Genomic DNA, 15,533 nt, shown 5'->3' on the forward strand with positions numbered 1-15,533 from the left:
ATACTTGCTGTGTGATTTTTTCTTCCAAAATACAAGGGCCACTGACAAGCCAAAGAAAGAAGTTCATATAAGTCCAGCTTGATAGACCAGTGAGTTTATTTGGGTTACTTGCAGGAGCTTGGGTGCTCAAAGGCAGCTAAATCCCCAGGAAATGTTTTGATTTTTAAAAATCTGTATGTTGCTTTTGGGAGGGGAGGGAGGGTCACTGGGAGGAGCTACTGAAGGGTGGTGAGCCCTGTGAGCTGTAGAGGAATTTTAATCCAGAAACATGGCTGCTGAGGCAAGGGATCACATCTGAAGGTCTAGGCCCATGTGATCCGGCTGGAATGCAGATGCACCACACCCCTTTAATCCTCTGGCTGGAAGATAGACACACCCTTAGTATATACCTTTAATCCAAAACAGTGAAGGTAAAGTTAGTTTGTAGAAGGAAACAGCAATGTTTGAAAGTGTTATCTAATTGAGGGGCAAACAAAGTGAAAAATCAGAGAAAGATTTGACTGAATGAGTCAGAGATAGGAAGCAACCAACTCTCACCAGGACAGGAAAGAGAGTCTGCTTAAGAGCAGTGCAGAGGGAGGGAAGAGGCTGTTTTACCAGGACAGTTGTACAGAGACAGGTTGCAGAGAACAAACTAGACACAGGTGAACACAGAACGAGCCAGAGAATGAGAAGCCAGAGGATTAGAACAGACTGTTAAAGTTAGTATGAGGCCAACCAGAGCAATTCAGTCAGAGGCTGAGAGAGAAGCCAGATTGAATCAGTCATCTAGGAGAGGAGTTTGAGCAAGAACAGCTGAGCTGAACCAGTCAGCAAGAGTTCAGAAAGAGCACTGCCCCTTGGTGGAGAGGCCCTGTGGGAACACAGAGGAAGGGGATGCAGGCTATCCAGATGAGACCTGACAGGCTGTGGGGGAGGAGGACCCCACCGGTCAGAGGTCCAGGGGAGGTGAATAGGACGGAAGAGGTAGGGAGGGTGGAACAGGAAGGTCAGAGTGAGGGGATTACAATCAAGATGTAATGTAAATTATAATTAAAAATATGTATTAAAACAAAGAGTTCAGAAAGAACTAGAAAATGTGAACTTATTCATTAGTAAGTTTCAGATGCTGAAAACATTCTAGGCCTAGATTAGAGTGTACGGAGGCAAGACACTTGCAGGATTAGGCCGAGGTTAGCAGAGAGAGGAAGTAAGCCTCCAAAATGACAATTATATCAGGTGAATAAAGGTAACTTTTGTACTGAGCCTCATGAAATTCTCTGTCCTTCCAGAAGGGGATATTAGTAGAATGACTTCATGATGGTCACCCGTGGGTGATCACTGCTGTTCTAATTCAATACGGCAATTTTCACGTCAACACTGAAGAGAGCATACACACAAGAATATAGTCCGTGATGCAAATCTAAGAGAAAACATTCCATGATAATATCACCAACTTCTCTTCTGCAGCCCCAAACTGCAATTCTTTTTGCATTTCCGTCTTCTTTCCATTTATTCTTTTAACAAGATACTCAATAAGTTGGGCAGGACAAGATATAGGCATCAGACTGGTGCTGTGGGTGCCAAAGCATATCAACGAGTAAATTGGCATTCACACAAAGGAAGTGAGGATGTATGGCTGGGCCCATCTTTACAGAGAATGTGGCAATATAAATGAACAATCAAATAAGAAGAGCAGTAGGTGGCACATTTATGTTGAAGAAATGGGTTCCTCTATTTTAAAAAAAGACTCAGATGAGTTTCACACTAGGGACTAAACTGAGACATGTTAATATGAGCTTATAGTTTTGAATATTATCAGTTCTGTTTTGACACATGCCTTAATAAAAACTACGGTGTCAAGAGAATCACACAAGACACTCAAGAATTAGGGAAGTTCAAGGAGCAAACTAGTGCCATGTTCTGTATGTTCTGTAACTAGTGCCATGTTCTGTATGTTCTGTAACTAATGCCGTGGTCTGTATGTTCTGTAACTAATGCTGTGGTCTGTATGTTCTGTAACTAACGCCATGGTCTGTATGTTCTGTAACTAATGCCGTGGTCTGTATGTTCTGTAACTAATGCTGTGGTCTGTATGTCCTGTAACTAATGCCGTGGTCTGTATGTTCTGTAACTAATGCCGTGGTCTGTATGTTCTGTAACTAATGCTGTGGTCTGTATGTCCTGTAACTAATGCCGTGGTCTGTATGTTCTGTAACTAATGCCGTGGTCTGTATGTTCTGTAACTAATGCCGTGTTCTGTATGTTCTGTAACTAATGCCGTGTTCTGTATGTTCTGTAACTAATGCCATGTTCTGTACGTTCTGTAACTAATGCCGTGGTCTGTATATTCTGTAACTAACGCCATGGTCTGTATGTTCTGTAACTAATGCCATGTTCTGTACGTTCTGTAACTAATGCCGTGTTCTGTATGTTCTGTAACTAATGCCGTGGTCTGTATGTTCTGTAACTAATGCTGTGGTCTGTATGTTCTGTAACTAACGCCACGGTCTGTATGTTCTGTAACTAATGCCGTGGTCTGTATGTTCTATAACTAACACCATGGTCTGTATGTTCTATAACTAACACCATGGTCTGTATGTTCTGTAACTAATGCTGTGGTCTGTATGTCCTGTAACTAATGCCGTGGTCTGTACGTCCTGTAACTAATGCCGTGGTCTGTACGTTCTGTAACTAACACCGTGGTCTGTATGTTCTGTAACTAACGCCGTGGTCTGTACGTTTTGTAACTAATGCCGTGGTCTGTATGTTCTGTAACTAATGCCGTGGTCTGTACGTTCTGTAACTAATGCTGTGGTCTGTATGTCCTGTAACTAATGCCGTGGTCTGTATGTTCTGTAACTAATGCCGTGGTCTGTATGTCCTGTAACTAATGCCGTGGTCTGTATGTTCTGTAATTAGTGCCGTGGTCTGTATGTTCTGTAACTAACGCCGTGTTCTGTATGTTCTGTAACTAACGCCGTGTTCTGTATGTTCTGTAACTAACGCCGTGTTCTGTATGTTCTGTAACTAACGCCGTGGTCTGTATGTTCTGTAACTAACGCCGTGGTCTGTATGTTCTGTAACTAACGCCGTGGTCTGTATGTTCTGTAACTAACGCCGTGGTCTGTATGTTCTGTAACTAATGCCGTGGTCTGTACGTCCTGTAACTAATGCCGTGGTCTGTATGCTCTGTAACTAATGCCATGGTCTGTACGTTCTGTAACTAATGCTGTGGTCTGTATGTCCTGTAACTAATGCCGTGGTCTGTACGTCCTGTAACTAATGCCATGGTCTGTATGTTCTGTAACTAATGCCGTGGTCTGTATGTCCTGTAACTAATGCCGTGTTCTGTATGTTCTGTAACTAATGCCGTGGTCTGTATGTTCTGTAACTAATGCCGTGTTCTGTATGTTCTGTAACTAATGCCATGTTCTGTACGTTCTGTAACTAATGCCGTGGTCTGTATGTTCTGTAACTAATGCCGTGTTCTGTATGTTCTGTAACTAATGCCGTGGTCTGTACGTTCTGTAACTAACGCCATGGTCTGTATGTTCTGTAACTAATGCTGTGGTCTGTATGTTCTGTAACTAATGCCGTGGTCTGTACGTTCTGTAACTAATGCTGTGGTCTGTACGTTCTGTAACTAATGCCGTGGTCTGTATGTTCTGTAACTAACGCAGTGGTCTGTATGTCCTGTAACTAACGCCGTGGTCTGTATGTTCTGTATGTTCTGTAACTAATGTCGTGGTCTGTATGCTCTATGTTAGCTTGTCCTCTAGGTGACCCTTACTTCTCCCTGCATTCTGAGAGTGACCACATACTGCTGTAAACTGCACCTGCCAGCAGTCTTCAGAAACTCATCAGGAGCGATTAGATACAATCAGCATCCAATGTTCCTCTGAGATAAAAACACTTCTTGAGATCTAGCCTCCACCCAACCTGCCTACAGGTCGACATTCCTGTGACCCACAACCTCTGCTCATGGTTTTGTTTTGTTTTGCTTTTTTAAAATAAACCCATTGTCCTTGAAGGTTTGCATCACTCCCCTATCCTGTTGCGTCAGGAAGGATTGTGGTCCGAGCTTGAGCCCGTAACACAGGACTCTGTGTGTTGCATTGGTATGGTGGAGTCCTGGTAGTCTTTTCGGGGGTCTCGAGATCTGGGCAATCTGGGTACTACAGAAGAAGAAAGCTAGAATGTACATCTCAAATATTTCAGCAGGAACACACACACACACACAAACACACACACACACACACACATACACACACACACACACACACACACAAGATATACAGGTACCTAAGAAACATGATAGTAGAGTTTACACATTAAATAGATAACAGATTGAAGAGGTAGCAAAAGCCGGGCGTGGTGGCGCACGCCTTTAATCCCAGCACTCGGGAGGCAGAGGCAGGCGGATCGCTGTGAGTTCGAAGCCAGCCTGGTCTACAAAGCGAGTCTAGGACAGCCAAGGCTATACAGAGAAACCCTGTCTCAAAAAACCAAACCAAACCAAACCAAACCAAACCAAAACAAAACAAAAAAAGAGGTAGCAAATGGGAGTCTTTACTTTGCAAAAGTCTCAAGTTTTCTTGTATAAATAAGCATCAGTAGAGTTCAACCTTGTAGTTATTTTGATGCCACAAACCTGACAAATGCAAATTAAAGAAGGAAGGGCTAATTTCGGTTCGTGGTTTGAAAGGGCACATCTGCCACAGAACTGAAAGCATGGCAGTGGAAATGCGAGGTCACATGCCAATGAAGGAAAGAGATCTACTTACCTTTCTCTGGACTCAGATGAGAGGTCTGTTTTTGTTGCTGTTTTTAACATTCAGTTTATTCTTTTTACCTGCCCAGAATTGTGAGGTCTGTATGTACAATGAATCTTTCAATCTATGTCTACAGCTTTAACTACTTCTCGAGAGGTTTTTGCTATGAAGGCCAGGCCATTGTTGGGCCCCATTGCTAGGGGTAAGCCAAATCAGGTCACCAGTTCCTGGAGGAGCTATTTAGAATGGATTTTCCCTTCTGTCCAACACTGAACAGGAGACTTTAATTTTTTTTCACTAGGTTCTTTCTAGAAAGATTAAGACAGCTGCCAATTTTTTTTCCCCTTTATCACCCAGTGGGCCCAGTATTTTAAAAAGTTATAAAAGATAGAATGCAGACAGTATAAATAGGCCTCAGTAGCCAGTGGAAGCTCAAAAGGTATTTAACAACAGGGAACAGACCTTTTGCGTAGATTGAAAGCCAGTTACATTTTCTGATGAGTCACAGTTTGGCTTAACAGATACCCAGCAAAATTTAGGTGTGTTGCCCTGTCAGAAGAATATCTCTTAGCTGATAGTTCTGTCTCCAATCAAAAGATACAGTTATTTCTCAGATTAAACAATACCCCCCAGCACTCGGGAGGCAGAGGCAGGTAGATCACTGTGAGTTCGAGGCCAGCCTGGTCTACAAAGTTGAGTCCAGGACAGCCAAGGCTAACATAGAGAGACCTTGTCTCGGAAAAAAAAAAAAAAAAAAACAATACCCAAACACCCTGGAAACAAAATTGCAGTTGCTGTTTTCTGTTGAACTCACTAGTTCAAGCTATCTTTGTCCAGGCTGTCCTTAAACTTGTGATGCTCCTTCTGCCTTCAACTCCTAAATGCTGACACTAGAAGTGTGAACTACCATGCCTACAAAAAACATTAAAAATTAAAATTTTGTCTGGCAGGCTGGAGAGATGGCTCAGAGGTTAAGAGCACTGTCTGTTCTTCCAAAGGTCCTGAGTTCAGTTCCCAGCACCCACATGGTGGCTCACAGCCATCTACAGTGGGATCTGGTGCCCTCTCCTGTAGTGCTGCTAGTCCTTAGGACCGACTCTGATTCCTTACAACAGGATGAGTCAATAATTTGGCTCCTGCCCATAGAATCAGTGGGAAATGTGACAGTGCAGAGATTCCTCCATTAGTAGAATTTGATCTCCTTGATAGAGAACCCATAGAAAGTTATTCAACTCTATTATTCCAGGAACTCAAGGTCAAGATGCCTTATAACATAGTTTCTGTTAAACTGCTTGTTTGTGCAAACCTCCCCCTGCAGCTGGTGAGCAGCATACTAGGATGTATTTAAAAGTCCCTTGGCTTAAATGCTTGGGGACATGCTTAGGTCAGGAATACACGAATGTAGTCCACGCCAGCTGGAATAAAGACGTTCAGTTGGTTATAAATTGTGTCTGCGTGGTCATCTCTGGTGGGATCCCCGTAACCCGAGAGCTGGAATTTGAGGCATGCATTATACCATGTCCAGCTCAAGTACTCATGTATTCTATTTCTTTTCTCTTCTTTCTTTTTGTTTGTTTTGGAGACAGGGTTTCTCTGTGTAGCCCTGGCTGTCCTCCAACCCAGTCTGTAGACCAGGCTAGCCTGAAAGTCAGAGATCCATCTGCCTGTGTCTTCTGAGTGCTGGGATTAAAGGCATATGCTATCACAGTCCAGCATGTATTTGCTAAAATAATGAACAAGCTTTTCAGTGCATAAAAATAACAAATGGATGTTCTTATCCCATTGTAAAGTAACATTAGGGCTCTTATATTATCTTGTTTGTGGTTTTTAAGACTGTCTTACTATATATAGCCATAGGCTGGCCTCACTGTGTATTTCAAACTAGCTTTAACTTGTGGTCTTGTCTCAGTTTCTTGAATGAAAGGTTACAGGTATAAGCCAGTACATCTGGCCTTCGATTTGAATATATTACTATCTAGATAGCAATCACAACCTATTTGCAAACGGGGCAAAATCCACACACATCCACATGGCAGCTGATAGCTGTCTATAACTCCAAGATCTGAGAATCTCACATAGACATATATGCAGACAAAACACCAATGCACATAAAATAACATAAAAGAGCCCTCCATAGTGGCGCATGCTAGCGAGGGTGTGTGTGTGAGGAAATCCGCACACAGCACTGAAACACCACCACTGTGAATGAGCTGGATAGCAAACAGCTGCAGGGCTCTGTGTCATTTTCTCAGAAAATATCATTCTCCAGGCTATCAGACCTACAGAACTAGAAAACAGAAAAACACAAGGATTTGTATGAAAATGACATGTTCAACTATGGATACAACAAAATGTAAGATACAAAATAGAGATTTCCGTGACTCTTGGATATATGGAACTGGAACCAAGAAGAGAGGCTGCAGCGAGAGCAGAGACAGAGAAAGCACTAGCTACGAGTAAATACTGGGTGTGCAGGATACGTGATATGTGATCCCAAAGGGATCATGACCTACAGGTTGAGAATCACTGATCTGAGCACACCTTACATAAGCTAAGGTCTTCAGAGGAAACACAAACGTATCTTTACTAATTGATGTGCTGTAATAATTTTCCCATCTGGCATATGTGCCCTCTTTTGATTTTTTTTGTTGTTGTTGTTCCCAAGTCCAATGGCCCATATTCTCTCTGTTATGAATAAATATTTATTTTCTGGTGATGCAAATACATAATTAGTAAGAGTATATTCAAGACCAATGTTGAGGATTAGATGCAAGAGAAATTTCCCACACTACCATTAAAAAAATTCTCAACTAGAAGGCTTGTGGAGACTCCAAACAGAAAACTCGTTTTTAACAGAAACGTATCTTCCAGTCTGAGTACGCTTAAGTTGAAGAGCATGGTTTCCTCAGGCTGCTTTAGATTGAGAAAATTTACTAAAACAGAATTTTAGGCCAGCCTGGTCTACAGAGATAAATCCTCTCTAAAAATCAGGAACAACAAAACCCTCCATTTACAGAGTTTTCACCCAGCTCACAGGGTACACCAGTAGAATGCTATATTATCAGTAGAGACAGGTACAAATAAAAGATGATAATATTTCTTTTCAAAGATGATAACACGTTATAGGGAGAAAACAAATCCACAAAAAATTTCTAGAGAAAAATTAAGATCAGCATTCCTTTGCATACAAATTAACCGTTTTGTTTATATACCTTCGCAGAAGCAAAAGGATATCACTGAATAAAAATAGTCAGCTGCTGCTCTCTATAAGATCTGTAGGCTAAACTTATGAACAGATAAAATTCTTAGTGGAAATCACTATACTGTCTCCATCCTTTCCACATATGAGAAAATGCAAATTATGCCTAATTTATTACATGTTCTCCAGCAAATCCACAAAAATTCCAACTTAGCTAGAGAAGGAAAGGCAGCAGTGTGTTTAAGTCGTGTTTTCTTACCCATATGTTGCTGAAGAGCCCAAAAGGAGTTTGCGCGAGCAGAGAGCATCTTTTCAACAGCTGACGGAAGTCTCTTCCAATTAGAAAATTCCAAAGTAAAAATAAGGATGTCATCACTGACTGAGTCAACCCTGTATCAACAACACCATTAACAGGCCATCAGAAACTACACACACACACACACACACACACACACACACACACACACACATATGGCTAATATTAGCAGCAAATACAACACTCCTATTATTACAAGAACTTCATGATGAAAGGGACAAAACAAAACTACGGAAAGTATCAATACAACTAAGGCAAGTTCAGTGGACTCCTAGAAATGAAAGAGACTAGTGTGCAGCTCTCCAATGGGCCTCACAAGGAGTCTCTATACTCCTGAAAAGCAGGCACTTCCTTTTCCACTGGAAAAGCACCAGTGTCTTCGGTGGACTTGCCATCACCTCCTCCCAACTGAGCTGTCTTGCCAAATGCAGCCTGGTTATCCCTATAGATACAGAACGATCCAGAAAGGATAAGGCTCAAGTACTCGCTGCTGAGTTCCCTACCCTACAGGCCCCACCCATGTGCCATTCCCAGGGGCTGTGCAGCTGTTCTAACAACCTTCCTCACTACAGACTGAGCCCTAAAGAGTGGTCCAACATTCAGCTTTAAGGATGGAAATATGAGTTCCACATCAACAGATCTTCCTCTTTTTTTCCCACCTCAAAACACAGGACTCCCTACCAATCCACCCACAGAGGTACAAATGAAAATAACATTGGTCTAAAGTAAGTCCCGGTTTCTAATATATTATTCTACTTAAATATCTAAATTCTTTAAGCCCCAGCTCTCTTACATAATATATAATCTATTTCTGCAAGCTTTATAAAAATAATATACAAAACTATAATAAACACAATTTAAAAAGTAAATAATGTATAAAATACTTATAGTACTAGAATATGAAAACTCAGTATTATATCTTCATTATATACATGAAATTCAGTCGCAACTTAAAGAGAATCCAAATTCTTAGGAAAATTACTCATCCAAGAGCAGCTGGACGGCCTCACATTATTTGAAGAAAAAAAGAACTACTACTACATTACTGTTGGGCCTCAAACCCACCAAATGGCTAAGGTGCCTATTTAACATATCAAAGCAGACACTGTCCTGCAGCCTTTCTCAGCATTGCTAGTACTTGTAAGGAGACTTCCTGGCTAGTAAGCCCTGCCACCTTCCATAAACTCTTTAGCCCAGGAACAGGGCTGGGCCTCTTTCCCTAGTTTCAGCCATTTTTGCTATGCCAGTATCTTACTTAGCCTTTAGGTCTCTCGGCTCCTGCTTCTCCTGTCCTCTCTCGACAACCCCCTCACCCGCCTGCTCCCCATGCTCACTCTGGACTCTTTTAGATGCCCTGCCTGTACTTTCCCTTACATCTATAATAGAAACCTCAACTCCTTAGAAATAGCCATTCCCTCCTTTTATCTTTTTTTTTTCATTCAATTAATACAAAACGCATCCTTTTCATGCTTAACTTCTGCAGACACTCCTAGGAAACGTATAAAGCCGCTGCTTAGTGAAAATTCCTAAAATCCAGGTAGTGGTGATGAGAAAGTACGATACTAGGATATACTAGCAAATAAAAGCCCATTCTTCACATAAAGAGAGAAGGAAAAAAGGAAGGAAGGAAGGAAAGTAGATTCCACAGAAACGCAAACTCAGCTTACAAGTAGGGAAATGTTGCTCAGAAAGATGGCTTAGCAGATAAAAATGCTTGCTGCCAAACCTTATGAGTTCAGTTCAATCCCTGGACCGGACCCTTGCAAGGCTAATAGACGCTGTAAAATAACATGTTCTCTATTCGATTGGAGACTTTGGTTCTATTTTCTCATCTGACCTATCGGGCTAAGAGGTATTTTTCACTTGCTATATACTGTCCCAGGTATCTATCCCAGACAACAACTTTTGCTATAGCTGGAATTGGGTAGAAACAATCTTGTCACCATAGAATCCTGACTCAACATTCATGTAATCTCTTAGAAAAGGCTGACCTAAGAACCAACCAGAGCTAAGTAAGTTACAGCCTCAGATACTTCAAAAACACTATGCAGTAAGGAAGACAAATTTCACAAGACAGGCTGCTATGGGGCAGAAGAAATATTCTGTCACATATATTTTAAGAGTGGAATAAAAAAGTGAGCCATGCATGTCAGCATGGTCAGCACTTCAGTTGTTGATGCAGGAGCACTGTAGGCCTAAGACTAGCCTGGGCTGCTAAGACTCTTGTCTGCATAATAAAAAGAGAGGCATAAAGAATTGCCCAGAGTAGAAATGTAGCTTGGAAGCTGGGCCTCTCCTAACCACTTGCAGACAGACAGACAGACAGACAGTCTCTCTCTCTCTCTCTCTCTCTCTCTCTCTCTCTCTCTCTCTCTCTCCTCTCCTCTCCTCTCCTCTCCTCTCCTCTCCTCCTAGGGCAGAGATCTCAAGAACTGATGGTTATGTGTGAGACAGACTCATTACCAGTGGGGAAGGGACACTAGAAAAAGTTCTTACCAAGAGCTGTTGCTCAGCAGAATCAATGGGTCAAATCCAGCAAGCAGGAGATGTGGCAACCATGCTTTATAATGTGTTTGTGCTTTAACTGCATAACTTACAAATTCAGATATATGATTCCAAGGAGCCGACAGGCAACCTTTCTTCAAAAAGTAGCAAAACATTGAAAACTTCTCATACTTGAGGCAGTAGGCCAAGTGCAATTCATTTAACTGGGCTCCGTATTTCAAAAGAATATTCACAATTCCAAAGAACTCACAGCTTCACCAAAAAATAAAATACAAAGAAGTTTGAAAGTTAGACTTCTATATGACAAATACTTATTAACAAGTTGTTAATAGTAGTTATATCTGGGCCGGAGAGTGGCAACCAGAATACTCAGTGGCTTCTACATGCAGGAAGTCGAGAAGAGGCAACGAAGAAAAAAATTACATGTCAATCCCTCTGTATTGTTCATGCTTTCAACACTAACATTTTAAAAACATCTTTGACAAAGAAAACCTCTTTCAAGCTATAATGTTTTGTACACTTAAGCATTTCTCCTAGGAGGTACCTTTTTCTTAAAAGCTGAGAACAATACGCTAAGTCGTTGAAGATTGATTCATTCTAGAAACTTCAATGTTATGCATCCTTAGCCAATTTCCACTCTTTATTCAGCAAACACGTAGATAGGTACGAATGTCATACCTACCATACTAAAGGGTTTTTCTGATGAACCAAGTTTAGCAGTTCTGCATTTTCAACTTAACCTTCCTTACCAAGTACGTCTATGACATAAACATGTAATTTTAACCTATTAGATGTATTGCTTAAAAAAAGATAATCCAATACTGATGGTTACACTGAAAAAAAAAAAAAGCAGGTGTAATCCTCACAAGAAAGAGCCACTTGGCAAGATCACCAAAGCAGGTAAGGCTACAAGTTAGCGAGCACTGTCCCTGAAGCCACCTAGCTGTGTAACACTAAACGAGTTAATTTTCTTTTCTAGCACTACATAACTATTTATGAAAATAAATATATGAAATACTACTTATATAATAAATAAATAGTATATTTACTATTACTATTATTATTATATTACTAATATTACTATATTATGTAAATAGTATAAATATTAATGTTTTCAGATTTCTTATTCAGTATATAATCTCTGAAAATTTGTCCAGAGGATAAAATTCAAAATAAATTGCAAACCGCTTATGGAAATATGTTATTAACACCATTATCTGTAGCAGACATTAGAAAGAAACAAGTAAGCATTCAATAACAAAGCATTAGGTAAATAACAATAACATATTACAGTCACCAAGAACTTCATTTTTGATAGTTACATGTTCACATTTTAAAACTGTTTATAATGTTAACTGTAATGAATCATAATAAATGTATATGCTCAATGTGCACACAACTGAGAAGTTATATACAAATAAGATTATTCTCCCTTTGATTTTGGCATTATGTGAGCCATGATGAACCTGGCAGGGAGGTGGTAGAGTGATGGGAGAAAAAGAAAAAAAAAGTGGTGGAGAGATGGAAGAGGAAGGAAAGCTGAGTGCTTTGTGCGCTATGAAGAGAGGCAGAAGTGGAGACACAAAGGCAGCTGCTGTTCTCGCTCCTTGGGAAATGGTGAATTACATTGCCCATCAATGGCGCCAGCAACAAATACAAGCGCTAGTGGTCTTATGCCTTCTTCCTCTATTTGTGCGTGCGTGTGTGCGTGTGTGCGTGTGTGCGTGTGTGCGTGTGTGCGTGTGTGTGTGTGTGTGTGTGTGTGTGTGTGTGTGTGTGTGTAGGGATTCCTCTCCTCTGTCACGTGGATCCTGGAGACCCAGCTCAGGTTGTCAGACTTGGCCAGTGAGAATGTTTGGACAGAGTTAAGTTGTCTCACAGCTAGATATCCATACTAATGACTTCAACAGAGTCAATAAAATTTATAGTATGCCTGTAACCACTTCTGCATCATTAAAAATAACAGAATCTATGGACCCAGGAGTCAGGTTAGGGTTAGGGTTAGGGTTCTGGGTGAGGAGTGGAAGAGTTATGTGGTCTTAACTTGCAGTGGCAATAGCAGATGGTTTCCCATGAAGAAGGTGTCATGACCCACAGCAGAGTGTGTCTGTTGTTGAACAGTGCTGTTCTGTTATAGACCAAGGAGACCTAGAGATGGAAGGTACCGGTCTGTTTGGGGATGTATTCTGGATACCAATCTAAGTATTCCTGAACTGATGGAGATCACTATTCCTTGGTGGTTGAGGCCCAAAGAACAAGTAGAATCTGAAAACTGTTAAATCTTTGAAAGATGATGTTGCCAATAAACAAAGAATGTAAGAAGCTTAGGACCAAGGCCCCCAAGATTCCATGTTTTGTAACTCCAAATGTCCTGTGACACAAATGCCAGCATATTGCTCTGAAGAAACAACACTTTGAGAAAGTAAGGAGAAGGCTGCCAAGAGAATAAAAAAAAAGACGGAGAGATTGCCAGGAGATGTAGGGTGTCCTCACTGAGAGTTTCTATTTCTAAGTCTCAATCCAGTCAAACGTAAAAATCTTGGGGCTGGAGAGATGACTCATGCCAGTTAAGAACACTGATAATCTGGAGGACCCAGGTTCTATTCCCAGCATCTACATAGCAGCTAACAACTGTCTGTAACTCCAGTTCCCCCTTCTGGCCTCTGTGGACATTGCAAGAATGCAGTGCACAGCCATGCATGCAGGCAAAACACCTATAAAAATAAAATAAATGATAAAAATTTAAGTGTCATTAAAAGTAACAAATAAATGGTCAGACCTTTAAAAACCAGCATCTACCTACACAACTGATATGAATTTTAATGGAGCACAGGCATGACTTTCTATTTTCTTATATTCTTTATCAGTGTGTGTGTGTGTGTGTGTGTGTGTGTGTGTGTGTGTGTGTGTCCGTCCACCTGGAAGCCAAATGACAACCTTGGATGTCATCCTCAGGAAGAACACCCATTTCTTTTGAGGTAATAGTCTCTCACTGGTTTGGAACTCACCTGTCAGGCTGGACTAGCTGGCCAGCTCTCCTCAGGGACCCGTTAGTCTCCTGCTCCCTAGCACTGGGATTCAGAGTACATACCACACTACACCTCATATTTAATGAGGATTCTGTGGAATGAACACACTCAAGTCCTCAGGTTTCCTGACTGAGCTATCTGCACACCCCCATATTCTTAATGTCTTTCCCCCCTTTATTTGGATAGCCCTGGCTGTCCTTGAACTCAAGAGCTTCACCTTCCTCTGCCTTCAAGGTGCTGGGATTATAGACGTGAGCCACCATACTCAGCTACTAATGTCCATTTTAAAATTTCCAGGGTGCCAAGGTCAATTATTGACCAAACACTTAAAAATCAGCATTAACTCTTCATTTATTCTACTTCAGAGAACTGTAGCAGAGTATGAAATGAATATTTGACTTTTAAAATATTAATTGTTATGGTATACATTAAGAAATGCTATATGTCAAATATGTTAATGTTACCACGGTTTTCAAATATAGATATATATTTAAAGTAAATTTTAAAAGGGGAGGAGTGAAAGTTAAATAACCCGACGTAGTCACTGCCTTAGTTGAAGAAGTTTCATTTTGATTCTTGAACCATTTTAAAGACATCAGAATAGGCCTGCAGTTACATTAATACAGTTAAAGTATTCCCTAAAACTGTTACACTAAAAGTGTAATCTAGATATAAAGAGAAGAGGCAAACAATCTGCCATTACCAACCTCACTTCTGCTAGACTGAACATATGGCAGGTGTTTTCTAGGTTAGCAACTTAGTACTAACAGAGATACCAAGTTCCTGTTATGAAGAAACATTCCCTGGAAATTAAAAAGAAGTAAAATGTAACAAATATACATACTCCTTTTGGAAAGCCATGCACAAAGGAGAACTGAATCCGAAGATCAAACACGTCTGTGCGTCTGGGCTGTAGCCATTTTGAAGCAGTATTTCCAGGCACTCCTGCTGCCCTCCGAACACTGCAGAGTACACAGGGCTCACTTTGTCCGGTCCAGTGTCACAAGCCCGGCTCGTAAGTGGTATTAGCAAGTCCAAGATCCTTCGTATACACAATGGCAATAATAATTAGTCCTTTCAGGTGCACAGGAATAGGCAACATCTTTCCCATACATATTTTAAGAATCACTAGTGACTGGGTGATTTAAAGACATCCTTCTGTCTTTTGTCTACCTTCTAACTCGAGTAGATGTCTACATGTTTCATGTTATCCTTGCTGCTGCTTAATACAGACCTTAAGTAGACCTTAAAAAGAATTGAGTAATATAGCAAATATACCTGTTTTCCTTTTTTTTTTTTTTTTTTTTTGGTTTTTCGAGACAGGGTTTCTCTGTGTAGCCTTGGCTGTCCTGGACTCACTTTGTAGACCAGGCTGGCCTCGAACTCACAGCGATCCGCCTGCCTCTGCCTCCCGAGTGCTGAGATTAAAGGCGTGCGCCACCACGCCCGGCTCTTTTCCTTGTTAACTATTATTTGCCTTACCACCACCATGACCTATGCTCCAAATGCCAATTTTATGTTTGACATTACAGGACCTAATAAATTATTTAAATTTTTATCACACTAAATATAAACTAGTTAGGAAAATGAGGTGCTAGTGATACTGCCCCAAGGAAGAGTGTTTGTCTAGCATGCTGAAGGCCCTGGGTTCAATCCCAGCACTGGAGGATTGTATATGGCCAGAAACGGGGACACATCCCTGAAAGTCAGCAAAGGCTGAAGTAGGATAG

General features: G+C 41.0%; 1 protein-coding gene across 5 annotated transcripts in view; it reads right to left on the reverse strand.

The window, feature by feature from the left end:
- ASB3 (ankyrin repeat and SOCS box containing 3) overlaps positions 1-15,533 on the reverse strand; it is a 57,182-nt gene that overhangs the window by 8,319 nt on the left and 33,330 nt on the right. For 4 of the 5 annotated variants that reach the window (XM_084760723.1, XM_084760726.1, XM_084760724.1 and 1 more), the window contains exons 7-9: positions 14,648-14,845; positions 10,766-11,026; positions 8,213-8,343 (exon numbers count right to left, since the gene is read on the reverse strand). In XM_084760723.1, coding sequence (XP_084616849.1) covers positions 8,213-8,343; positions 10,766-11,026; positions 14,648-14,845 — 590 coding nt within the window. The remainder of the gene's footprint in view (positions 1-8,212; positions 8,344-10,765; positions 11,027-14,647; positions 14,846-15,533) is intronic. The other variant, XM_084760727.1, reaches the window with a different exon arrangement.

This window comes from Acomys minous, assembly GCF_964271855.1.
Source record: "Acomys minous genome assembly, chromosome: 15".
NCBI classification, from domain to species: Eukaryota; Metazoa; Chordata; class Mammalia; order Rodentia; family Muridae; genus Acomys; species Acomys minous.